Genomic DNA, 27647 nt, shown 5'->3' on the forward strand with positions numbered 1-27647 from the left:
TGTGCATTTGTGTGTGTGTGTGTGTGTGTGCATTTAAGTGTGTGTTTTTTTTGCTCATAGCAGTTCTTGATCCTGAAGCTTTTATCTTTTTTCCCCCTATATGCATGCCATTCATCTTTTTCTGCCTCTTTATCTTCTCGGATAGAATAAATGTTTTTTTACTAATAGATTAAAGGTCATGCATGATCCTGGCACAATCCTGCAGGGCACAAACTGTTATCGCAGAAATCATATTACTAATAAGATCCAACATTACAAACAATGAGAATTATTATAGATGCAATTTGTGGGTTGGCAGGTCAGCTGCCCAAAATGAAGGCCACAAGCAGTAATAAGCATTTTTAAGGATTGACACTTACGCTATCGCCAGCATGAAGGCATACAAAATGTCACCTCAGACACTTGATGTGTACAGGAGAGAGTTGATTGCTTTAAGACAGATAATCAGGCCGATTTTAGACCCGATTTGCTCCTTCCGATGATCGCGGAGGTGTTCCCGACTAGAGGTCACTCTGTGCTGAATATGTGCCCAAATAACCCTGAAGTTTGGGGGGTTTAAAAATAATCTTAAAAATATTGATTGAGTTGGAGCCTCTCCGATCTCGAACCCTAAATATAAAACATGTTTATGATATACGCTTCTTCTCAGCCATGACTATACCCATAGTTTAGTTTGTTATTTTGCTGCAAAACAGAACAAAAGATACAACATACATACTTCGGTCCTCCTCCACGTTTGTTTCTCTTCTGAAGTTTATAATGCGAGCGTTACACACTCCAGTTCAGGACGTTGCAGTAATTCGTCTAAAAGTTGTTTGCCAACCGACGTTAAAAAACTGGAGAAGAAGAAGATATCATGAGTTTCTGTGAGATTTGAATCACCACTGTGAAATCAAGGCAAGTGTTTGTTCTGACGTTCTGGCCAAATCATCCAGTGTGTGTGTTCTGAAGATTGTAAGATTAAAAATAGGTTGAATCTCTCATTATGTCTGTCATCAAGAGGTGAAAGTCCTCTACTGTGCAGCAGCCCTCGTGGAAGATTTCCTGCTGTGTCCCATTGCTGATAGATGTTGTCCACCTAATGTAAAATTGTGTAGATTCCATAAAGCTGTATACCAAATTTTGTATTGGAACAGTTGAAATCTAAGAAGTAGACTTCACGTAACTGTATTTTGTATTATACAAAGTGGCTAAGTTCCATCATGGGGCCCTTTATTGTCTAAGTAGCTCTTTTGAAAAGTTTATTGAGTTAGATGTACTGCAGAGGTCGAACTGTTAATTATATTGCCCCTATCAGGTCAATTAGAATCATATTTGGCAGCCATTAGCATTTCTCTCCCAGTTATGGTGCCAAGTTTCATGTCTGTAGCATCTCAAAGCTCACGGAAGGAGTCGTATAAATTGGACGATATTGATGAGCAGTCCATGCCCACATTCATCAATCAAGTATTTAATGTATTGTGTAATGCTTGTCCTCAGAGCATGTGCACAAAATTGGTATAATCAGTCATTCAAAAGTGCCTTCATTAAGATAGTAATACATTCATTAATGCCTGTGATATACACATTCTTTGCTATTCATGACAATACACAAAATAAGATTTGTATGTTTCACAGTCACTTACTTAAGTGTCAGTATTAAATAGCATAAATTGATAATAATATAAGAATAGTTAATAATGTAACAATAGTTTAAAGTACTTGAAAATGATATAAGTACCATCGCTACATAGATGACCCCTAACATTTTAAAAGCTTTCAAATCAATGAAATTACATAGATTATATTTAAAAAATGCCATTTTGCCAACCAGTTCACTCTAAATAATCCAGTAAAAATTAGTCTCTTAGATTTTTTTGCCAACTTGCTATAAATCAAAAACAGAAATCTCTTTCCTTCAGGTTTAGTGAATATGATCTACAGTTACTTGATCCACGCACATGGCTGTAGTATCAGCCATTACATCTTCCTGATCTCCTGGCCTCCGTGTCTCATTCTCTGATAGGTGGATGACCTCAAGGCCAAGCTGGCTGCCCAAGAAGTGGAGCTCAAGCAGAAGAACGAGGATGCTGACAAGCTGATTCAGGCAAGAACATGTTCTCCCTCTTAAAAACATTGCAGAAACTGTGTTGACTTCTGTTCACTTACTAGTGTGATCTGGGGTTTGGCTTTATTTGTCCAGGTTTTGGCATATCTGTCTCTGAGATTTCTTCTGCTAACAAAGTTCACTTTTGGTGCTCAAAGACGTGAAATGACATTTAAACAAAATTCAGTGTCAGCTTGTCCTTCCAGAAATGTCCCTGCCAGTTTGGATAATCCATTGATAGATTTCTGGTGTCGGATGTAGAAACTGCTCAGTACGAGATGAGAAATTCAAAGAAACATGGACTTTGATCTGATCTGTTTAAGCTTTAGCTGTAGATCGATCTCTACTAGTGAGAGGAATAAACATTTGAAAATGTGAATTAGCGTACTGCAGATTTTGTCAATGCACAAGTAACTTAGATTCTCTCTTTGTCACGTCTTAAGTTAAAACTGAACACTGGATGACGTTTTACATCATGCAGTATACACATGCTGTGAAAGCCGAGCCTCTGTCTGAACTTGCACCATTAACTGTCCGTGTTCTGTCCACAGGTGGTCGGGGTAGAAACCGAGAAGGTGTCCAAGGAGAAAGCAATAGCTGATGAGGAAGAGCAAAAGGTGGCAGCCATTGCTGTGAGGGTCAGTGCCAAACAGAGAGACTGTGAGGAGGACTTGGCCAAAGCAGAACCAGCTCTCCTAGCTGCTCAGGATGCCCTTAACACTCTAAATAAGGTCAGTAACTCTCTTATCCCTTCACTGTGTCTTATTGATTTGTTCAATCATAATTTTCTCTCCTAGAGGGTTTGTGTTCTTTTTCCTTTTTCTGATTTCATTTTCCTAACTTCTGTGGACTAGATTATGTCCACATAGGCCTTGAACTGTATAAAAGATTATTGAATCACAGGACTTTGCCGGGTTTTTGCGAAAATAATGTCTTCTCTATGTTCTACGGACATTTCATCTTCGCATCCCATGTAGGTTTATGAGCAGCCTAGGGAATTTTCAAAAACACCCTCTGTTTAAAAGGTGCTCTCTGCTCAAACAAGCAGAACAGACAGTTCAATCACTGCTTAGAGCTCTCTAAAGATGCTCTAATTAGTATTCTCTGTTGTCTTCTCAAAGTCAGCACAGGTTCTCCTTCCTTTATTCTAATCCTTTCCTTTTTCTCTCTTTTCCCCCCCAGCAGACTACAGGGATATGCAATTGTTCAAACTCCATTAATTCATACCTCTTTCTTTTCCATCCATTATTCCCTCTCTTTTCTATATCAGAACAACTTGACAGAGTTGAAGTCATTCGGCTCTCCAGTGGCCGCTGTGACGAATGTCACTGCAGCCGTCATGGTCCTGATGGCGCCTCGTGGGAAGGTCCCCAAGGATCGCAGCTGGAAGGCTGCAAAGGTGATGATGGCCAAGGTGGACGCGTTCCTGGACTCGCTCATAAACTTTGACAAAGAGAACATCCCAGAGGCTTGTCTTAAAGCTATTCAGCCCTACCTCAAGGTGAGTGTTTCAATTAGCCCTTATTCATTAAGTCAACGCTAACAGTGCACAGTGTGCTATGTCTGCTGCTGGGCAAGTTCAACTAATAAGTCATAAATTTAGCATGAGCATGATTACAATGACGGCACCACATTATGGCTGCTGAGTGTCCAAATGACAGCCAGAGAAAATCAACTAGTTAATTAAGCGTTACAAATTTAACAGCCGCCCTGATTATGAAGTTCACTGGAGTAGAAACAAGGTGCAGCAGATAAAGCCTCACTTCTGTCTAAATTCTCCAAGAACACCACCTCCCTTTAGTTTCCAGAGACATTCATGACTTATCATGTTTAAAACGGGTTTTCTAATAAAGAGCTGTATAAGCCTTCAGGCGTTTTTTTTTGCTTTAGTCTCAATTTGTGAACTTATGGTTGATAATGTTCACTAATGTTGGTACATTCTGATACTGCTGCCTAAGTGACAATCATTTGTCAGTTTATTGTCCTGATGTATTAAACTGGTGTTTGACTCCCATTCATTGTTCCAAACGGCTTCCTATTCACTATTGTCTATTACCCTATTCACTATTATCTAACTCTCTCAGCAACACACATTTGAAACCACTGTTGCTTGCATGTATTGAATCATAAATGTTAATTCTTTGTAGTCAAAACAGGCATAAGTAGAACAAATGTCAGAAAGCAAGCTTGCAGATGGAACATGCAAATCAATTTAATATTCTTCAATTGTTATAAGCAAGTTGGGAAAAAGGCAAAGTGAATCTATACCGCCAACCAAAAAACCCACAGCAGTGACTAATACTTACATTTGCAGGATAATGTCACTTTGATTATTAAGAACACCCTCCACTTAGTTTGCTGTCATGTGCTATCATGCAATGTGTGTCCATAACAAAACCAACAGAAGGTTTTTTTCAAGGTCAGAAAAAGACATTTTCTTTTTTCTGTGATAACACATCCTGTGTTAGCTTTTTAGCCACATTAGCTCCAGTTTCAGTTGGAGGCAATGTGTGAGTCTCTGCATTAGATGTTTGATACAAACTAATTGAAACCTTCTTTGCTAACTTTTCCACAATGAACTGGCCTAAATAATGATGAATAAATCCATAATTTGAAAAGGTTTCTTGTTCGCTGACAGCCAGTGTTATTATTTTTCATCATGTGTGTTTATTTACATTTTTATATATACAGTGGGACAAATGTCAGAAAGACATTCTGGTCTCAACTCAATTTTGTTGGTGCAAATATGTAGTTTCTGTATGTGCAGGGCAGTATAGCAATTTATTTTCAGCCCCTTGTCTCACTCTAACTGACTGTAAATTGAAAATGTTATATTTTGCATTTGTTCATGTTTGGATTCATCTGTTCGTCTCCAGGACCCAGAGTTCCAACCAGATCTGGTGGCATCCAAGTCGAATGCAGCAGCCGGTCTGTGCTCTTGGGTTTTAAACATCGTCAGGTTCTATGAGGTTTTCTGCGAGGTGGAGCCCAAGCGTCAGGCGCTGAGCGAGGCCAACGCAGAGCTGGCTGCTGCACAGAAGAAGCTCACTGCCATTAAGAGCAAGATCAATGTGAGCCACTCTGCTGTACTGAGTTATTGAGATATTTATTTGCTATATACTAACTTTCTATTTCAGAGTAATACAATTCAAATATCTAAAATCCAGATTATATGTTTTTTAAAGTTTTATCACCTTTATATCACTAGATTTGCTTTTCTTGCCTTCTAGTCATTTCTTTGACAGGACACTAATGTTTGCATCTGGGAATTTTTTTTTTTGCACAAAAGAGTGCAGGCTGAAAAATGACTTCTGAAAGACAGTAATCTCAGCACCTAGCTATGAAAGTTTTCTGAGACATCAGTATGGATCACCAACTCTATCAAACCCTGAAGATAGGCAGTATAATAAGCTACAGAAATAAAACAAAATAAAACAGCAACAACCAAAGGCTATAAGCTGGAGCCAAACTTCAGGATATGAATTATTTTATCAAGTCTTGAGTGACAGTTGACACACGAGCCATGCCAGTAATGATATACCACCAGCATTTCATCAATACAAAGCTGGTGTAAGGGCTATTAAAGGATTTTACTGTTCATTAATCTAAAACCAAATCCATCAGCCTAAAAACTCTATTGATAAAAGCAGCTGTAAATAATTGTTTCTCAGTGGAGTTGACATTCAGCACAGAGAGTGGTGCCCGGGACTCTGCTGCTTATATCAAGCCCTGCAGAGTGCAGAGTGACGACTCTTAATAAGATCCAGCCTGACTTCTTGCTGTCATTTTTCAGCCCTCAGTCAGATCGGTTGAGCGGAGATAGGGGTTCAGAGCCAAAGGGAATTAGCAATCCTCAAACTAATCTACTGAACCTGTGTGCCTCACCACCGATTAATCCTGTTTGTCCTTGTGCTAATTGCTTCCATATGCCAAATAAATCCATAGCGGAAGAGATCATAAGTTTTACCCAACTTTTCACACGCTCCCAAGTTTCTTTCATAGACAGACTTTAGTCGTTTTTGTTTTCTGCCTTTGAGGATTATTTATGACCATGTTGTGTTTTAACGACTGCCAATTTGTCTCTATTTCTGGATGTGTGTGCATCTGTGTGCTTGTGTTTGTGGCCTATCAGCACCTTAATGAGAACCTGGCGAAGCTGACAGCCAAGTTTGAGAAAGCCACTGCAGACAAGCTCAAGTGCCAACAGGAAGCAGAATCAACCGCTCGGACCATTTCTTTGGCCAACCGTCTGGTAAGTAGGGGAAACAGTGGTCTCACACAGAGCATCCGTATAACATTCACACGGACACACACACACACACACACACACACACTTTCTTACACACTCCCTCTTTCATATAGATACTGATGTATATATACTTACAAATGATTTTTAGTTTGTTAGCCTGGCTGTTTTTGTCATTCTTTTTGTGTACTTGTTTAGGGGTATTAATGAACAGATGCTCTCTCAACAGATAAAAACAGTATTCACATATTTGATCAGCTCTTCCATCCCCTAAAAATGTCAAACAATTTCCTAGCAGTAATAACTCATTCAAATCAAATCACACAGACAGCACAGGCACTTCCATTCTACCTGTCATTACTTTACACAGCAATATTTTACATTCACATTTATTTATTTGGATTAATGATTTTGTCTCAAAGCAGATGAGGTACCATCTAAGCCACAGAAGCTGATGTAGGTTTTACATGTAACCTCTACCTTCAGCAGAAGATAGTTGCATTGCTTCAGATTAAACCACAATAGTAAAACTGTTGCAACCTTAAAATGTTGCTTACACATTATTATAAATACTATAATGCTGTATTGTAACAAAACACTTACAGGGGGGCATAATGAATACTTATATTTTTTATACTTTTTACTCACATTTTGCTGATAATACTTAACTACTTTTACTCAAGTAGCATTTTGAATCTTTAGGCATCTAAGTACTTCCCCCAGCAGTGACATATAATGTTTACATAATTATAAATGGCCAAAGAGAACTCTATGCAGAACAGAAGATTTCTTACAACTTCTGAAGACAAAGAGATGTGGATATCTTGTAAAATAAACACATTACAGGGATAGTTCATCCAAAATTTAAACTTCACTCATTATCTACTCACCACTATACCGATGGACCAGTTGGAGTTTCAGGGGTAAACAGCATTGCAGCCAAATCCAATCAAATTGAAGTAAATGGTGACTGATTCTTCAAATGTAAAAAATTCAAAAGAAAAGAAATGCATCCATACTTCTCCTGGGGTGTCACCAAATTGTCCATAAGCCCGACATTCAAATTCGACATGAAACTACGTAATTTACAGCATGTTTTTAGCCGAAATGTTCTCTGTGATACACACGATCCATAAGAGGATATACCCCTGAAGCTCCAACAGTGTTTTCATATCATCCACCCCTCCATCGGCATAGTGGTGAGTAGTGAGTGAATTTCATTTTTGTGAACTATTCCTTTAATAAACTTGTATTTATAGACAAATATACAGTAAATTATTACTTCATATACAACAATTTTATCACTGCTCGTTATTTTAGCCGTCTATTCCATAGGTGCACAGTATTTATATGTATACACATGCACTCACATATACAGCCTTCATAAATCCCTTCTTATCTGCCAGTTTGTAAATCTCCTGCTGACAGCAGTAACACAAAATTGGGTGGTGACACTGTAATAATAACAATTATTCAAAAAAATCTTCTGAAAGGCCCGACAAGAGCAAAACAAGAACAAGGGTTTGTACTCGTCTGCTAGTCAATCACTTAATATCAATGCAAATGCAGGGAACCTGCTCAAGTGTACAGTGTTTCCACCATCTGCACCAAAAAAGCGAGAGCCTGTATCAAAGTGTGGGGCCTCTCAAGTTTAGAAGAAAGAAGATATTAAGGTGAACTTTTTGTTCCCTGGGGGAAATTGGATCATTGCTGCAGTAGGAAGGTGTGGAGAGGATATGAAAACCTAATAACAAAGGACTTGAAGGTAGCATGGACTTCTGGAGATAGAATAGAGATAGAATCATTTAGATTTGATTTTTGATGTTTGTAGTGAAATTAAACAAATAAATCTCTTGGCTCTCGGTCTGCGTTTCAGGTGGGAGGTCTGGTCTCGGAGAATGTTCGCTGGGCAGAGGCCGTCGAAGACTTCAAGAAACAGGAGAGGACCTTGTGCGGGGATGTCCTCCTCATCACTGCCTTCATCTCTTACCTGGGATACTTCACCAAACATTACAGACTGCACCTTATGGAGAACACGTGGAGGTCTTATTTCAGTCAGCTGAAGGTGAGAGGCCTCGTATTTTACGCCCTGTCCACACTTATTCGGGTATTTTGCAAAACGTTTGGGCCTCTCGTCCACACACAAATTTTAGTGACAATAACATCCCAGCATATTTTGTACATTCCAACTGTTGCTTCATGTAATGAGCATGTGCCAGAAACAACAAAAATGTCAAAGAGCCCTACAATTATTTGAGGGCTCTAAAATAGCCTAAACATGGTTGTTGCTTTTCTTACATGAATGTGGCATCCAGATTTCATCATGTATGATTCTTTGGATTTTTTGCCCTATTATACCTAGGTTTAGTTATGCTGTTGCATTCAAATACTTTGTTACAACAACAGTTGTAAAAGAGCCACATAAATACGATTAATATTTTAAGAAACCATGTCTATTCTTCAAGTAAGGCCAGGAAGGGCTCAGTAATCTACTTTTCATCAACATAGCTGGCAGATATTCTTACTGTATAGTTCCTATAGTCCACAACAAAATGCACTATTTTCAGTGTGTGATGCTGGTGGAGGTTGTTGTAAAGAGAGCAGAACTTTAATCAGGTTGAAGAAAGGCTCAGTTATCTTCTCTTTATTTTACTCACACATCTAACAAAACCATCTCCACTTGCAAACCTGCTGCTTTCTGCAATCACTGCTGTCTATCATGCTGAATGAAAGAATGTAAACAGGATTACTCCAGTTACAGATTGTATTACAATTGTCTATTTATCAGTGTAAAGGAAACTTTCCCATAGTTAGTCTGTCAGGCGTTGCCATCCCTGCACACCAGGCAATAAGAGTCCAGATTGTTCATGTTTGTAGTCCCTTAATGATGGAATAAGTTACCGAATGCTGTCAAAAAAGCCATTCCTCTCTGTCTTTATGGATCTCTTGAAGACTTGTGTGCCTTACCGGCACTTAGCGTGCACAATCACTGCATTTCTTTCCCTGATTTCCTACGATTTGGTTTATGGAAGAGATGTAGCACTAATTCTCCTGTACTGAAGCTTCAGTGTTGTCACTTTGGATAAAAGTGTCTGCCAGATCAGTTAAAGCTTATGTCAAGAACACATTTAGCTTTGTACTCCACTGTGTTTGGAGAAGACTAACGCAGTGCCCGTTGTAAACATGCCTGTTTTGAATGGGCTGTTTGCTTAGCCTGGGGTAATGCTGGTTGAAAACTATAAAAGTTACTAACAGCAAGTAAAGATCTGCTGCAGTACTCAGTCCAGAGAACCCTGAAGCCACCGCTGCAGCACAAAGAGCTGTTCAGCTTGACTCAGTACACAGAACCCTGAACTGGAGAATCAGTTGTTGCTGCTGTCATGATTGGCAAAATCACTTATGTTGATGAGACCCAGCTGCCGTTGCTACAGGACATTCAGCGACTGTATATTCACAGTGTATTAATATTGAACGTATTATGTGTGAGCTGATAAGAGGAACTGTTCTCGAGACAGACAGACTGTGGATGTAGTGGATAGCAGTTAAAAAGAAAACACGTATGTGGGCATATATGACTGACTAATTTCCTCTGTAAGGTTCCCATCCCTGTGACCGCTGACCTGGACCCTCTGACCATGCTGACTGATGACGCTGACATCGCCACATGGCAAAACGAGGGCCTGCCTGCTGACAGAATGTCCACAGAGAACGCAACCATTCTCACCTCCTGCCAGCGCTGGCCCCTCATGGTGGACCCCCAGCTGCAGGGCATCAAATGGATCAAAAACAAATATGGGGAGGACCTGCGTGTCATCCGCATCGGACAGAAAGGGTAAGAGGCTTTACGGTTAAATGTACACCTGTCACTTTAAAAAAAAAAGATTTTTGCAAACATGAATTCCTGCTGTTCTGCCCTGACAGATACCTGGATGCCATAGAAAGTGCACTGGCAGCAGGGGACGTGGTTCTGATAGAGAACTTGGAGGAAACACTGGATCCTGTTCTTGGACCTTTGCTGGGCAGGGAAACCATCAAGAAGGGCAGGTAAGCAGTTTTACAAAAGTTATTTACTTTCTAAAACTTTCTGTTGTGTATTCGATCTCAGTATTGTTTTGGTACCTGGTGAAATGTGTCTGTATTATTTAAGTATTGAAAGTTGAAGCCACAATGAACACAATTGCTGATTCTGTACTATCCCCTTAAATGGTGCCTGCTTTGCCAGTGAATCTTTACTTCCATTCATCCGCTCTCTCTTACCCACACAGGTACATAAAGATCGGAGACAAGGAGTGCGAGTACAACCCTAGTTTCCGCCTGATCCTGCACACCAAGCTTGCCAACCCTCATTACCAGCCGGAGCTGCAGGCCCAGTGCACACTGATAAATTTCACAGTGACCAGAGACGGTCTGGAGGACCAGCTGCTCGCCGCGGTGGTCAGCATGGAGAGACCTGACCTGGAAGAGCTGAAGGTAAGAAAGTCAGAATGTCAGACATATTTAATAACAACACTCAGGCCCAACAGTCCTCTTATGAAACCACATTTAAATTCACTGGATCTGGATTTTCATTTGTATATGTACCAAATTGCACACACTCTTATATATCAGTTCCCTAGACATGACAGTTTTTTAAAATCAAGATCCATGAATTATTCCCTGACAAATCAAGGAAAATGTTGAAAAATGCCCTATTTCACATTGAATTATTCATGTCCCAACCATCCACAAACCTTCAAGGTAATCTGCTGAGCAGTTTAGGTGTAATCCTGCTAAATAACAAACAAACAAATGTAGACAGGAACTAGAAGCAGGGAGGTGATTCCTGACAGACTAATATAATAACCAGACTACTGACAGCTTCTCCATAACAATTCACTATGACCTTAACCAGTGCATGTTTATGTCTCATGTCGTGTGACCTGCAGATTGTGGACCAAAATATGAAACTCTCATTTTTCTACGTTTATAGAACAGATTGCTTGATTGAATTCCTCATGGGCCTTTTACTTTTTACTGCACAAAAACGAATGAGCTCAGTTTTCAACTGGAGTTAACATCACTTCTTATGGTTCACTGTGTTCACCACAGCGTCTCTGCTCTGATCGTTGTGTGTGAGCGTGAATCAAGTTGATCGTCAGCGTTTGTTTGTCTGTGTGTGTGTTAAAGTGAAAAAGAAAATCCTGGATCTGCTCCCTGATCTAGTTCTGCACCGATATTTACTGGGTACTTACCTGCCTCATGCATCCTTCCACCAAGTTTCGTGGTAATCTGTCTTGCAGTTTATACATAATCCTGCCAACTAACAGACAGACATACAAAACACACACATAACCTCCTTGGTGGAGATAACTATGAAAGTGTTTGTCTCACTCTCCAGGTGCTTTCAGAGAACAAACAAACATTCAACGATGGAGTCTTTGAGTCCATCTCTGAGCGTTTCTTTTGTGCAGGTGTAATTAAAGGAAACAGCCTGAGGAGTCACCATGCCTGCAGAAGCAGGGCGTAGCACTCTCGCTCCTCATTATCCATCTTCCTACACAGTGGCAAGAAAACTCTACCTGTCTTTTAACATCACAGTAAGCTGCGTGTCCAGGCCCTTTGAATCCCAAACAATCAGCTGGTGCCTTTGATTAGCGGCAAACTAAGTGGATGTGTGATAATTATTGGGCTTCGGATCCTACACCTAAGGAGACTGGGACCCCGGATGCCTGTGTGTCTGTGTGAGATTGTGTTGGTCTCTGTGTGTGCATGAGCTCAGGTGTATAAGTGACATGTCTGTGTGGAACATAGAGTAACCTGGAAATTCTATTTCCATTTCAAATGTGCTTTTGACTTGTAGTTTTGAATCAAATGCAGCTGCTATACGCTCCACTATGTTCAGTAACTTTTTCTGCCACTAGATAAGAGGCAGGTGGGTTAATTAAAGCTTTGTCGCCCAAAACATCTTTATGAGACTGAAATGGAGGTTGAGACTGAACCCAGACAGGGAAGTTTGGGACCATAAGACCAAAGCAATGAGCTGAAAGACAGTTAAACGCCTCAGACAGCTAAAGGGATCCACAGCGTTGGGGGATTCTTTATTGGTTTGTCCTTTCAGGTGATTTCACATTACACAACATTTTGTAAATACAGTTTCGTGCTCCATTGCTATACAGCACAGAGAGTTGTCAGACTCAATCTTCATGAACAGAATTAAAAGCTCGCACAGACAATGGCAAATATCAGAGGCCATAAAGAAATTGTTTTATGTTGTTTCATATGGATTATTATGAGAAACGTATTTACTTAGTGAGAACACTGCTGCTAGGGATAAACTGATAACCAACACGTATTAACCGATTAACCATTAACTGACAAAATTGTAATGTTATATAATGGATGATAGGTTTCTGACGCTTTAAAAAAAAAAATGTTTTCAACAAGGGTTTAATTTGTTAACGTTAACATGTCACTCACACACACACACAGACCCATCTGTCACAATCAGCAGAAATGCAGTGCTCCAGTGGACCATCAAAATATCCATAGCTCCATGTTTTTAGCGTGCAGCTGTCTGTTTAACTTTCTACTTTAGCTGTGTGTGCAGCGACGGGCAAGCAGTCGCTCTGATGAGAATGAGAGTAAACTCCATATGAACACGTTCAGTGCAATCAACCCTCAGCAGACATCTTTTCTTCTGGTTTTTATTCAGAAATAGCAACATGTCCTCATGATATGGGGACAGTCTGGTGTGCAGTCTGTTAACTGTGAGATCTCCAGTGGAGAATGCCTGCTCAGATGGTACAGATACCCAGGGATCACTCAAAATTGTTTGTGTCGGTTAATGGTTAACCGTTTGATAAGGAACATCCCTATTTTAAACTAAAGCTACAGGCTTTCATCTTCACCATTTAATTATTTGGTAATTCTGTGGAAGTAGTGAAGATTTTTAATGCTTCATGTAATGTTTGAAAGTGGTAATCTTTATGTATCGTCCTTTTTTTTAATCATCAGCCATGATGTCTCAGTGAGCAAATCACTATTTGTGTTATGAGAAAACACATTCCTTTTTATGCAAAAGCCTTAAATTTAATTAAAAGTTAAAAATGAATTAAAATGCTCTCATGTAATCTGCTTTAGTTTCCAGCATCTTAGATTGTTTGATAATAGACAGTATCAAAAGTATTTATATTTGAATGTTATGGCTTGTAGCATCCACGAAGAATCACCCATTCAGACAATAATCCATTAATCCTAAATAAAAAATCTAATTAACTTTGAAGTACTACCAATTTAACACTGTGTCACAGTCACCCTAGGTACTGTTCCTTTGACACTCTTCCATTTATCATCAAGCTCCAAGAATTGTGTAATTGTGTCTTGATGGTATCCTCAAGGGAGTTTCATCTGGTTTTTTATCACTTTGGCAGGCTCATTTATGTTCACACATCCACATCTACCTCTCCAAAATCAAAGCAGAGGCAGATACGAGACGCTTTAAGATGTTTTCTCTTTTTTAATTTAAATGGCTGTCTTTGTTGCGCGGACCCTTGGCCCTTGACTATGAGGAGGAGAAGGCTGTTGTTTCACTCTTTGATCAGTGTCGCTGTCACCAGCAGAAGCTTAAAGCTGTCATTGCTGGTCAGAGTTAATGGCTATAGCTCTGTACACTGTGTACAGTACAGCAGGTTCCTGGCAGCTGTGCGACCAACTTCCAAGACGTAATGAGCAGCAGATAGTTACGATATTCACAGCACGGTCCACGGTGTGAATGTAAATGTTGGTAATTAAGCAGAGCTCCAGAGCCTAATGATGCTTCCCGCTCGTCTCTATCGACAATCCGCTCTTTTCATTTCAGATGTTTGAAATGGATTGGCCAATGGCGCTACTGTACCACAGCAATTAGACAACACATTGACACACTTCCACTGTTTCTTAAGTGCGTCTCTTGTTAGTCGAGGGCTGAGGAGAATCCGAAAACCCTCTTCGTTCTCGTCTGGCTGACGGCGGTGTCTTTAAGAGATCAGAGCGGAAGATAATGTGGGAACTCTGTTAATGGGTCAGGAAGATTTACTCTAACACAATGCTATTTGCATTTTAATGGCTTTCTGGAGGGCGCCCTTGTTTGCGTTGGGGCCTCTTCAGGCAACGCTTCATTCAGACCTGTAGGCTTTAATCCACGCACAAATCAACATTTTTAATAAACGGAGGGGGGGGAGAAAAAACACACCAAAATGCTGGAGTTATTTTAAGTGTAATGTCCCCTCAGCAAGTAAAATGTGATTTAATGAAGCATGTTTAATTAGCATTTCACTGAGATCGGAGGGTGAGGGAAAAAAACAAGATCTGGAACTCACTTATCATTTTAATTAACAGTGAAAGTTGAAGGTGGGTGGTGGTGGTGGCGGGGTGCTGGGCACTCTATCAAAACACGGCCTGCAGAATGAAGCGCTTTTTGTTGTCAGTAAACAACCAGGACTGATAACTATCGCCAGACTGATAGCGGAGCTCAAATTGGCTGTACCTGTTTATATTTTTTGAATGACTCTGTGTCATTATACCTCTTAATGAGGTTAGCGTTGCTCCTGAGCTGTAAGATGACTACTGGGTGAAAGAGCTCTCATTTAACCGAGCGAAAGACGGGCTAAGGAGCTTAAAATGTCAAGTTGCCTTTTGGAGAGCGCACAGGGGGAATCAGTCCACAACCTTTTATCACAATAACAGTATCTGGTGTCTTGTCCTCCCTCTCCTCATATGAGTGTGCATGTGTGCATCCTTCTGCTTGTTTGTTCCGGCACAATCCTTGTCGGGGCATTTGGCGTTAATGAGAGCTAAAAGGCTGCACTTCCCAAAGTACCTTAAGTGGCACTCAGTGATAATTTGCCTAAAAAAGAATGATAAATGTAATATCTTATTTTTATTCCAATTAGGGCATTCTGCTGACTGGTTAATTGTTTATTTTTCAAAAGCAAGAGTAATTACAAGTTCAATGTGCCGGCGGAAAGCGAATCTTTAAAAACTGACTCATTACTGGATCCAGTTGGGAATGTTTGAGCGTGGATGGTGTTTCCCCTCAGGAGTTCCGAGTCTGGGCAAGCAGAAGGTCACAACTGAGTCACAAATGTCCTCAGTTAAATGTCCTCCACTCAAACCAATTTTGTGCTTTTTCTCGCTGCTCAGAGTGCAGGACTGTCAGGTCTTTTCCTTAAAATGCCACAAATCACACCAGTTTTGTTTCCCTATTTCACTTTTGGCAGAGGAGAAGTTTTGAAGTATGGAGTGAGTAATAATTTCAAATACAGAGCATGTAAGATTTAACAAGGTAGAGGCTCAATTAGTTTTAACAATGGTGTAAAATACCTCTCATCACCGCAAAAGGAAATACTGTCATAAAAAGAGCAATTAAGCAGTATGATCTTCTAAACTATTTGCTCCCCTGGCGTGATTTTAAATATGTATGTCTTTTGTCATGGGAACATAATGACGCAGGGACCAGGAACAGCTCCACCCCCACTCCCCGCAGCAACCTACCAGCTCCCCCGGTGATTGCACGGGGGCAGGAACGTCAACAGCCAGAACACTATTACCGCGGCCTGTTTGGGATCACGCCACTCAAAAAAACGTCAGCTATTATCAGTCGCCAGCAAGACTGGAGTTGGCAAATCTCACAACAGCCCATCCTCCCATAATTACAACAATTCAAAGGTCGCAGAGGCTTCTATTAAAGGAAACTTCAATAAAAGCAAAGTCATTATCGAGCAGAAACAAGAAGCTGCAACGGACTATAATGAAGGACAAAGCTGGATGAAGCAAAAAAGAGAAGCAACCATGCCCTGTCGACTTTGTTCTCCAAACGCCTCTCAAACAGCACTCTTTGAAAAAGTTAAAGTTTCTCTCAGTGAGAACAAAGACAGAAAAAAAAGAATGGTTTGAGTTAAGCTTTATTAGACGACGGGGTGCTCTAATCCATATGGTGAGGTGTGAGCAAAACCCTGTGACTGAGCTGCGTGTGTATGCGTGCTTATTCTGTCTGATTCCTGTATAGGTTTATAATTAAACCCATAATGCCATGTATCTAATGATTCACAGTGTGTGTGTGTGTGTTTGTGTGTAGTTTTCCCATCAAAGCTCCTTCCCTCGAATCGACGGTCTCATCATGCCAAGGGTTGGGTCGCCCAGCAGGTTTGATGTTGGAAACCAGACAGCTGGCTAATCCAGCCCAGAGCGCTTCCTTTATGGGTCCAGATAGCCGATGCAAAGCATATTGATTAGTTCTGCCTTTGAGGTGTCCTTCAGTATTCATGTCCTCATATTGACCCACACCTTGAACATCCCCTCTCCGCCTCAGATTATGATGATAAGGCCAGAAAAGAATCTGACAGCAAGCATATGGTGTATATGAGAAATGCTCTGACATGCAGAATCTGTCAAAGAGAAAGTTTTTGTGTGTTTCTGTGTTTCTTAGTCCGACCTGACGAAGCAGCAGAACAGCTTCAAGATCACCCTGAAGACCCTAGAGGACAACCTGCTGTCGCGTTTGTCCTCCGCTTCAGGAGATTTCCTCGGTGACACAGAACTGGTGGAAAACCTGGAGACAACGAAATGCACCGCTGCCGAGATCGAAGAGAAGGTCCTTATCTTTTTTTTTTTATTCTTACAACACCTTGTCGTGTTATCAGAACTTCTCTGATCCCATCAACGCTTAAGATTACAGATCACAAGTTTCAGTGCAAGTATTTTGTCGATAATGGGAATCAGTAAAATAGTTAGGAGATAGGTCATAACTTTGTGTTTAAGAGAGACTTAAAAACTTGACTACACATTGACTATTATTGTAGTTAGTAGGACACGATAGGAATAGTTGAGAAAATAAAGTTTTAGTCCCGTTTTCACCCTATTTTCACTGTATTTATATATACATATAAGTTGACAATGGGACAAGAGGCGGGGTACACCCTGGACATTTCCCCAGTGTATCACAGGGCCTAGCAACCATTCACACTCTCATTCACACCTACAGTCAATTAAGAGTCACAGTTTCACCTATTCCTGATCTGCATGGCTTTGGAGGTGGAAGGAAGCCAGAGTATGCAGAGAAAACCCACAGGATTTGGGGAGCACATGTAAACTCTACATAGAAAAACCCTGAACTGGGATTCAAACCAGGAACCCTTTTGCTGCGAGACAACAGTTCAAGTCACCACACAATCATGACCAATATGTGAAAACACATAAAGCTTGATTATCAAAAATATCAAAACATTTCCTTGTTCGTAAAATTATGTTTCTTTTTTAATGTTTCAAAAACTTGAGCTCATTTCCAATATATACACACACACAATACTACAATGAAGACCTATCTTCAGCCCATTTGCATGGTGCTGACACCCAGTTTCCAGGTTCCCTTTATTATTTGTATTTCTTCCTTTGTTCCCTCTTGTAGATATACCTCAGTAAGTATTTCATTGGTAACCTGTATGTGCAAAATATTCACACTGTAGTTTGTGGACTGCAGTCTAAAGCTGCTCTATATTCCCTTCTTTTTGATCGCCTTGCTATGTTTCTCTTTTTTGGTCAGCAAATCAGATCACGTTAGTTTAGCGGATCGTCTCTGCCAGGGAAGAATCACTGACGTATCTGATATTTCAGAGCACTTCTAAGAAAGCTCTGTGTGATGATTTGAGAGTGTGCCTTCTGTCAGGGAGGAGACGAGTGCTGCCTTTGCAGATGTTCGTTCTTAAGAATAATTGTGCGGGCATTTGCTGGCAAAAACAGAAAAGTCTCATAATCATCATGTTCCACGCGGTGTGGGAACATATTCTCTGGAACCGTGAAATTGGAATAGCTCTGCTCTTTACTGGAGGGTGTTTTATTGGATAGTGCACAATTTCATCATTAGCTGACTGATGAACCTTTTGTGTATGAATATGTGTTCAGATGTGTGCTTGTGTCTGTGAGTGTGATTCCATCTTTGTTTGCACTGTCTTTACTGTAGGTTAAAGAAGCCAAGGTGACAGAGGCCGAAATCAATGAGACTCGGGAGCACTACCGACCAGCAGCATCGCGGGCTTCCTTATTGTACTTCATAATGAACGACCTCAATAAAATCCACCCCATGTACCAGTTCTCTCTCAAGGTACAGTATACTGTCTATTGACCTGCCATGTTTCCTCCCTGCCTCACGGGCCCCCTGTGAGACCCCTCTTTACACTCACTCCTCTGTTTCTTCCCTCCCTTCTCCATTTGCTCACCATGTTTTATGCTCTTTGTCCTGCTTTTATTGTGTTTGTGGCTCCCTAATGTGGTTATGTAGAGGATAATGTCTTTCATATTGTCAGCCAGCGATTGCTGAGAGGAGGCAGCCTGAGATATGGTTTGCAATCACTCCAGACTCTGCAGGTAGCTGCCCTGGCCCAAGTTATTTCCCAACGTAATCAAATGAAAACACATTCAGTGTTGATATACCTTTGACCTTCCGAATGAAATGAAATGCATTACAGTATGTGTTCTTCACACCAGGTATGAGCAAAGTGTGACAGGTAAATTGGCAAAAATGGCACTGTGGTACTCAGAGTAGAAGATAAAGACAATTATTCTATCACCTTAGTGACGTTTGTATTTATAGTCACACAGGCATTTTTCAAAGAATTCAGTAAGACTACAACTTAGTAGTTTTGATCAGTAGTGTGTGTAGCCCTCATACCTGCACTGCTGGATATGTTGAAGAAATCGTACCATAGTAATCACCAGCCTGGTCACAAGTCGAACCATATAAAATGAATTTCTCCAGCAGCCCAAACTTTCTCTGTTAACACCCTATACACGTCAGGAGCTCACACTATACATTAGACGGAGACGCAGCTTCAAGGACAAATCCCATGAAAAGACCAAAACCAACAGTTTGTTAATCCTTCTTTCAAAACTCTGCCTTCTTATGCTGCTGGTGCCACTCAGCCCCAGACCCATTGATTCCTGTGGAAGGTGCAAATCTTTAAAGCTGTCCTAATCAATGTTTCATATTAATAATGGGTGAAAGTGTAACGTTAAAGAACTCAAACCCACAGCAAATGTTGAACCTGAAACTGCAGTTTGTGTGAAAGTCAGTCAAATGAGGACACAGCCGCCTCAGCAGCAGTTCCTGATACTACAGGGACAAATCTTGGTGGGCCATAAAGTGGGCTGCCGTAACAGTGGGCCGTCAAAACATCCATCCACATTCTTACCATGCAGCCCCGTCAGTCTCTTTGCCCCACACTAGTAGCATACACACCCCCATGCACTCACTTTATCGTCGCTGCTAGTCTCTTGTCTACAGTCCCTATCAATCCCATTCAAAACTACACACGACCCTGGCGGCAAAGGAAGGGTAGAGTGCTCCCTATCCTTCCCCTGGTTCTCTTGACTTAAGCAACTTTGTTTATTTCCAATCACTTCCCATAACTTTAATGCTAATTTTGCTTCCTGCTTGCTATTTATGTGAATGGGCAACTGTTGACAAACATGTCAACATTGTGAACAACAATATAAACTGCATAAATTGATGAAGGAAGAAAATTTGTTGGACTATTTTCAGCAATACTCTAATACCCCAAATGTGTTGGTCCACTTAGTATTTCTGCCAGCAGGACAATGTATGTGGGATTGAGTCAAAATAAAATGCAACGTGCCCGCTCATGGTAATGAGGGAATATATCACCTGGTGTGGCACACTGATGTATTTTTAATGGTTTTTGGACAACAATTGAGCTATATATCAGGCATGGATACACACACACACACACACACACACACACACACACACACACACACAAACACACACACAGTACGTTTCAGCAGGATTCATTCTTTGTTGGTTTTGGCCATTTTTGAGATTTAACAATTAAAAATAAAAATTAGTATCAAGTCCACTAACTTACATTTACGACAATAATAACACAGTCATGCATACTTGTATGACCTGCAAGAGCATTTCAATCTACTACAATTAAATGCTTTTCATAAAAGCCAGAGTCATATTGAATAGTCCACGTTTAGGACTAACGGCATCATATCTATCATGTCAAATGAAACGGATGTCCAACTTATAACTGAGCCACATACAACACAACAGTTAGTTATTCATTCATGTCATTTGATGTATTTGCCTCTATCTTGTAGAAAGTGTCCCTCTTTTTGACAGTATTGTTACTTTGTGTTGTGTGTCAATCCACAGGCATTCAGCGTGGTCTTCCAGAAAGCGGTTCTGAAGGCCGAGCAGGACGATACTCTGAACCAGCGGGTGTCCAACCTAATTGACAGCATCACCTCCTCAGTCTTCCAGTACACCACCAGAGGCCTGTTTGAGTGTGACAAGCTCACGTACATTGCTCAGCTCGCTTTCCAGGTAGGAAGGGAGGCCAGTTTCATCTTGGTTTGTTTTTGAGAACAAGCTGGCCATTGAATCAGCTGTTCCTGAGACCAGAGGACCTGTCTGGATTTAATCAAGTGGAAAGGAAATGGAGTGTGTGCTCGAAATACAGAATCTCAAAGTCATCTATGTTTGTTGTGTCCCCAGATCCTTGTGATGAATAAAGAAATAAACCCTGTAGAGCTGGACTTCCTTCTGAGATACCCTGTCCAACCAGGTGTAACATCACCAGTAGATTTCTTTTCCAACCACTCCTGGGGCGGGATCAAGGTACGGAAAGAGGCAGAGACGGCTGTGTTGTTGCCGCTAATGAAATGTAATGACTGTTGAGAGGAGATGATTTCTTGTTGTGACTCGCAGAGGTAGAATCAATTAAAATGTCTTCTAAGTGAGTGGTCAAATGAGAATTAGGGGATGCAGGATCCTTGGTGAAGTGGTGACAACATCCAAATTAAATGATTGGCTGTCATACCTGTCTGTCATGAACAAACCTGCCTGCCTGCCTTCACCGTGCCCATGTTTTTATTGCACATGACCGGCGTCATCAAGCAGTTAGCTAGCCAGTCACAGAAAAGTCGTCTCCTTGCCGCTGTCAGGCGGTTTGCTTCCATGTGTTTTGGCAGGGTAGTTTTAAGGGCTGATTGGAGGGGGTAGGATGTATCAGTTCCATTTTTTCAAAGTGTAGCCTACTCTTGCTAGTTTTTTTCAGGATTTCCAACCCTACCTTTAATACAGTTTATCCAAGAAACATATTTGAATTAACTACCCACCCCTCATGTGATATTTCAAGGTCCAGCACAGCTAATGTGAATCCTTTCTCAGCACTGGATGGTTTCAAAATTGTCAAGTAACTTTATATTAAAAAAAAAATTCTCTCTCTCTCTCTCTCTCTATATATATAATGATAATCTACAGTCAAATAGTATTCTATTCCACATGAATTGGGCAAACTGAATTTACTGTGAATTGAATGAATGCAAAAAGAATCAGTAAAAAACTTTAGTGCTAAGCTCTGTTAATTTAGCTAAAGCTGTTTTTACATGATCAAATACTCTCTTTTATCAAGAGATCAAGCTCTCCTCCTGACATTCATAAAGATGTATTAGAAAGCTACATGAAGACATAGGTAAATTGCAAATCAGCTTCATTTTTGGAGTCCCATGTAGCTGCCCCTCAATGTTGAAATGTCAGAAAAATGGTCTCCAGTCGTAAAAAATGTAATTGACTCTGATGCCTTTTCGTCCACCCTATCATGTATGAGAGGCATGACTGAAATCCACAATTTCCCTCAAGTTATTTTAGCACTTGGTTGCTCTACCCGGTGTGTGCAGTTGCCTCTTATGATGCAATTTGTGCAGCCCAGTCTCCTGGCAACAACTCTGCCTTAACTTGAAAACACACTTAAGGATTAATTGAAGTCTATTTTCTCTGTTTCACCCAAACCTCTGGTCTGACGGTATGTGATTCTTGGGCCCGTGCTTTGCTCCATGACCCTGGTTTATTTTAAAGCAGCAAAGCTATGCATACCCATAATTCCTCTTAAAGGACAAATGGGAGAATTGCCAGACGGCAAGGCAATGCTGTGAACATCAAGCAGCAGAGGTTCCCTTGCATGTCAGATCAGTTTGGCAGCAAACTTAACCATAGTGGTAGCATGTTTTTTTTTTTTTTCCCCCTCTCATGCTCATGAATTTTTCAATCTGTACTGCCTAGAATATTAACTTAACCTAAACTCCTCCAAGGATTCAGAGACGACCTTTCTCCGACTGCTTTCAACCCACCGTAGATGTTTAAACTACTGCTAATCAAATTGTGTCACCCGATTTTCTTATTGCAGTTGGAAACATAATCAGTTGGAAAGCTTTAACGGAGGTTAAGATCCTCTGAATGCTACGCTCTCCTGAGGATATTAACAGAGCAGGAATCCCATGAGGCCGAGTGTGTTCTCCCCCCACTGGGGACAAGAGGTTGCCAACCGCCTGCGGTAATTAAACAAAGTTGAAGTGACAGACTGTGTGCCGAGCTATTTCATCTCACTCAACCATGCAACCATTCTAAGTCCTGGTTGTGGGAGAACTAAAAACTGCATTTTTTTTTTTCTGTGGCACCTTGTAGCCTACTCCATGTGTCTGCTGTGGGAAGGTTCCAGGACCCTCCTCATGGTTTATACAGTAGAGCAGCTGCTGGTAGTGTGTGTGTGCGTGCGTGCACGTGCGTGCACACTTGTCAGGGAGTATACCTGCTCGCGGCTGCACTGTGTGACACTGCTGTTCTCCTCAGCTGAGATAACATGTCTGTCAGCTGGGGCATCACAATAAACCCCCACTGGTTCTGCAACGGATGCATATTCAGTCCTCCCCACCCCCCACAACGTTCTGAAAGGGATCGTGTTTACTCAGCATTTCCATTTCCGAATAAATATTATTTATATAGGCATGAGGAAAGATAAGCACTCCTGTCTAACTTTTTTTGTCTCTTTTTCCCCTCCAACTTCTGCAAACAAAGTTAGTCCTTTTTTGCTGTATTTTGCAAAATGGCTCTGAAGTGGTCAAAACTCGATCACAGTGTCGCAGCACTTTTTCCTGTATGAATCATTTTTCTTTTCCTCCACCAACAGGCCCTGAGCACCTTGGAAGAGTTCAGAAACCTGGATCGAGACATCGAAGGTTCAGCCAAACGCTGGAAGAAGTTTGTGGAGTGCGAGTGTCCTGAAAAAGAGAAATTCCCCCAGGAGTGGAAGAACAAAAATTCGCTTCAGAGGCTATGCATGATGAGGGCTCTGAGGCCTGACCGCATGACGTACGCCGTAAGGTGAGAGGTGGAATCGTAGCTTGACGTTTGCTCTGTGATCTGTGAAGGATTTTACTGACCTGTGCTCCTTGTGAAAGGTTACAGGTTTAAACTGTTCAACCTTTGACTTTAAAATCTGAGTTGACAGAGCACCTGCTACAGGTCAACAGAAATAACTGTAATTATACAACTTTCCAGGTACAATCAATAAGCCTCATTATTAAACAAGACGAGAAACAGCCCTCACCCTCTGTCTCGAAATGTCATGTCAACTGTGGGCACAGTGTTCACCTGGTATTTACATTCAATATCTTATCTGGATATTGAAATTCAGACAATGAATAAAATACAGCCGTTATCAGACATGACCTCCAGAGGATGTCCAGATAATTGGGTGCGGACTTTAAGAGTTTGCCTTTAAAACATGAACAAGGCAGCAGTAATAGAAAATTCCTGGAGAAAGTCCGGAGAAAGCCCAGAGACCCTCACTCGTTCAATTGCGTTTGTCAGGCATTGCACTGTACATCTAAAAGCAGCTTAAGGCAACACAATTTCTCATGTATTGACCAGCCGCTACAGTGTGGTTTATATTGTTTTCACTTTGTGATTGTATGTATATGTATGTCTAATGAGTATTTCAATATGAAACCATTTTGATTCGTGTCACTGTGGTGTGATCCTATCATAGCATTATCTCTAATTAATATTTTGACTGTCAGACAGGAAAAATAGTGCACTAATGAAGATTTTTATGTTAACACATGATAATGTGTATAAAATGTGTGATAGTTCCTCTAAGCTGCTAAAGTAAGTATTAAACTGCATTTGTGTTGTGCTTCCCATCGTCAAAAAAAAATCTGCTAGCAAAGATTGAAATGTGGAATATGTGGAATGTCACTAATATTTCAAACAGAAGGATTTGGTCAGAACAATGGGGGGAAAAAATTGTTTTAAATGCAGACAGATGCAGAAATTGAAAACAGCCACTGACAACACAGTTGCGGCTAGAGATAATATAGTACCTGTCTATCCAATGCACCGTACTACAGAGGCAGCAGACTCTTCAGCTTATTTAGCTTGTCGGTCAAAGATAATAAAAATTGTTGAAAACCGAGTCGTGTTCCCCCCCACAGAGATTTTGTAGAGGAGAAACTGGGAAACAAGTACGTGATTGGCAGATCCCTGGACTTCGCCATCTCCTTTGAAGAATCTGGTCCAGCTACGCCCATGTTCTTCATCCTCTCTCCTGGAGTTGACCCTTTGAAGGATGTGGAGAAACATGGTAATACTCTCGCTTGTTTTATCTTTAATAAGCTGTAAAATTCAGCCTCAGAGTGTTGGACTTTATCAGAGCCGACATATTGCCGGTCTAGCAGTCATTTCTTTATGTGGTGGGAACATACAGGATTTTCGTTGAAAAGCCTGTTGAAGTTAAGCGCACGCTTACCTGCCTCCATGATTTCCACTTTGATTCTTACTGCACTGGAAAGATAGTGCTGTGTGACTCTGCTGTGATATCTGCCATCTTTGCCAATGCACTACAGGCTCTGGATAGATTGAGGAGATTATACTAAAGGTCACAAATATATGAGACAACACCACTGGTGTATTAGGGGCAGTGAAAGTAAATGTCATTGGTTTTAGAGTTACTTTACATTCCTTATGAATTGTGCGGATGGCAGCAGGGTGTGCTGTTTGATTTGATTTGGAGTCAGCAGGAGGAAATATTCAGATTGCAGTTTACTGGAACTGAGAGGTTTCTACTTTAACCAAGTCCCTTTAGCCAAGTCCCTGAACATTTTGCAATGTCAGTATTTCTGTATTCAAGTAATTCATCATCTTATATTCATGTTCTGCGTATGTATGATTTTCCCTTCTTTGTATTTCTGTTTCTACTTGAAAGTCCCTCTTAAACGAATGGATCAATATCATAGAGTATTTTCAACAAATACAGCTGTTACCCAGAATGCACGGTTGTTTTGGAATATTTTATATGCCTCATCTTGACAGAGACAGGCAGCAGCAGGTGGTTAAATCAACCGTACACCTGCTGTAGACAGGCCCTCAACCCCAAATTGAAATTTGCCATCCTCCTCCAATTTGATATGAGGACACTCTTTTCCTGGAGCTGCCTGTAAGCGGTGTGATCATTGATTATCTGCACCCTCACTCTGACTGTAGTCAGTCATTTTAAATAGAAAGCTTCAAGTAGTCAATTGCTGCAGATGTGGACAGAGCGTGTTGATGGTGTGAAGCAGCAACCTGAACCAGGAAAAGGTGCTTTGCTATGATAGCTGTGACTATTGGGTTTCTCATTGGTATTAGGCTTCAATTAGATTTTCATTAGATAGATGATGTGATTTTGTTTGCACTGCAGGGGACTAATATCCCTGAGATAGACCTCCGCTATCTGCCTGCTTTCAGGTTGGAGTTTTAATGAAACAGACAAGTAATTGTATTGTTTGAATGAAATTTAAGGTGGACAAGGCTGAATCACTGACCATCTGCTGGCAGGGAAGTTAAACACATACTGTGACATTTGGGGAAATTTGCTTCATTTAATTTCTTTCTGAAAATTAGATGAAAAGATCAATATCACTGTTATCTCAACGCAACTGGAGTTTGAAGCCTGTTAACTTTATTTTAAACTGTGATGAATGTCCATTCATTACATCACTGCTCATTTCACCATGATATTAATGGTGCTGTTTCTGTTTTCAGTTCAGGAGTAAGCTCGGAATTGGTGGTGTATTAAGTTTTGTTTAAAGCTTTTTATGGGATCGGTAGCTCAACAGTCACCTTTCTGAAATAGAATCACCTCAAAATTATTGCAGCAATAGCCCTGGAAAAGCTAGCAAGAGCAGGTTACGATATGCAACCCGCATTCTATTATCAGCCCTCTCATCAAAGCTACACCCCCAAAACACATGTTTGAAAACTTTATTTATTGATGGCCATCAGGACATGAAGAGGATTTCAACGAATAAGATTAAAAAAGTGTCTCAACTTACCAACCCTACGGTTAATGATCTTTTACTGAGCATCTAAGCAAGAAGAAATGTATGCTTAACCATGCAAACACAACAGCTGGGCAAAAATGCCACTGATTCACCCGAGGACACTGAAGTGTTCTTTGGAAGGTTTGGAGGTTCTGTGGTAAATATTGTTTAGGAAACATACGGAAATAGAAAGTGTAGCTCCGTCAAATGTGCCCTTAAACAACTGTGTATGTTTAACATAACACGTGCAAACAGAAAACCAGATGCTTTAATCCAGCAAGCAGTTCTTCACTGAGGCCTTGCAACATCTGAAAAGTCCTTACATAATAATAAAGTTGACCTCTTTATTTGCATTCTCAATCATAGTGACCCTGATGTCTGAGTGGCTACTTTATACATTATATAGTTAGAATGCTGTGTGATTTGACTAAAGTCTCATATCCCAATAGAAATCATTCATTCATGTACCCTTTCTTGACCGTGTACATTGAGGCCATGTCTTTACAGATGTGAGTAGCAATGGCAGCTGTTACCTCCTTCCATCTTCATGACTCTTTGCCATATGTTGTGCTGCAGGCAAAAGCCTCTCGCAGCGTCAGAGTCTGGAGTCTGTTTTGAACACTCGACTACTTTTGTGTCTCTCATCCATAACTCTCTCCTTACTGTTTGACGTGAGTCTTGCGTAGGTACAAGAGGGTAGTGATGTTTTTTTCAATATGTTGTGGGGACTGGTTTGCACCATAATTTGCAAAGTTCGGTTTTATGGTCAATTTCACATTTTTCATCCAACATTAGTAGCTTTAGGCATGAGGTTCCCATTTTGTCTTGGCTCCTTAGAATATTTCTCCTGTTGGGAATTTCCCCGTTCTCTTTCACATTCGCTGTCCTCTATGTTTGTTTGTGTTGCCTTCATTTCAATATCCTGCTGAAATTAATGCCGTGTGGAAGAACACAAAGTGTCTTCCACATGTTTGTCACCTTTCCTCAAAATAGACAAAATGAAGGATACAGAGAATATTAGGAAACAATATAACAAGTTTCTGTCATCACACTTCATATATCATCATATCACACATCTTTTTTATTTACCTTTCATCAAGGCTAGCTCTTTACCAATGCTACTACTAAGCTAAATGCTCA

General features: G+C 40.7%; 1 protein-coding gene across 2 annotated transcripts in view; it reads left to right on the forward strand.

Annotated features, from left to right (window-relative positions):
• Positions 1–27647, forward strand: part of LOC109627161 (dynein axonemal heavy chain 9) — a 129741-nt gene that overhangs the window by 76305 nt on the left and 25789 nt on the right. For both annotated transcript variants that reach the window (XM_069517209.1, XM_069517208.1), the window contains 15 exons: positions 2006–2086; positions 2638–2817; positions 3357–3587; positions 4963–5157; positions 6219–6338; positions 8209–8397; positions 9929–10164; positions 10254–10376; positions 10598–10802; positions 16777–16941; positions 18307–18447; positions 20524–20694; positions 20866–20988; positions 23336–23529; positions 24642–24790. In XM_069517209.1, coding sequence (XP_069373310.1) covers positions 2006–2086; positions 2638–2817; positions 3357–3587; positions 4963–5157; positions 6219–6338; positions 8209–8397; positions 9929–10164; positions 10254–10376; positions 10598–10802; positions 16777–16941; positions 18307–18447; positions 20524–20694; positions 20866–20988; positions 23336–23529; positions 24642–24790 — 2503 coding nt within the window. The remainder of the gene's footprint in view (positions 1–2005; positions 2087–2637; positions 2818–3356; positions 3588–4962; positions 5158–6218; positions 6339–8208; positions 8398–9928; positions 10165–10253; positions 10377–10597; positions 10803–16776; positions 16942–18306; positions 18448–20523; positions 20695–20865; positions 20989–23335; positions 23530–24641; positions 24791–27647) is intronic.

Source organism: Paralichthys olivaceus, chromosome 21 (assembly GCF_024713975.1).
Source record: "Paralichthys olivaceus isolate ysfri-2021 chromosome 21, ASM2471397v2, whole genome shotgun sequence".
NCBI lineage: Eukaryota > Metazoa > Chordata > Actinopteri > Pleuronectiformes > Paralichthyidae > Paralichthys > Paralichthys olivaceus.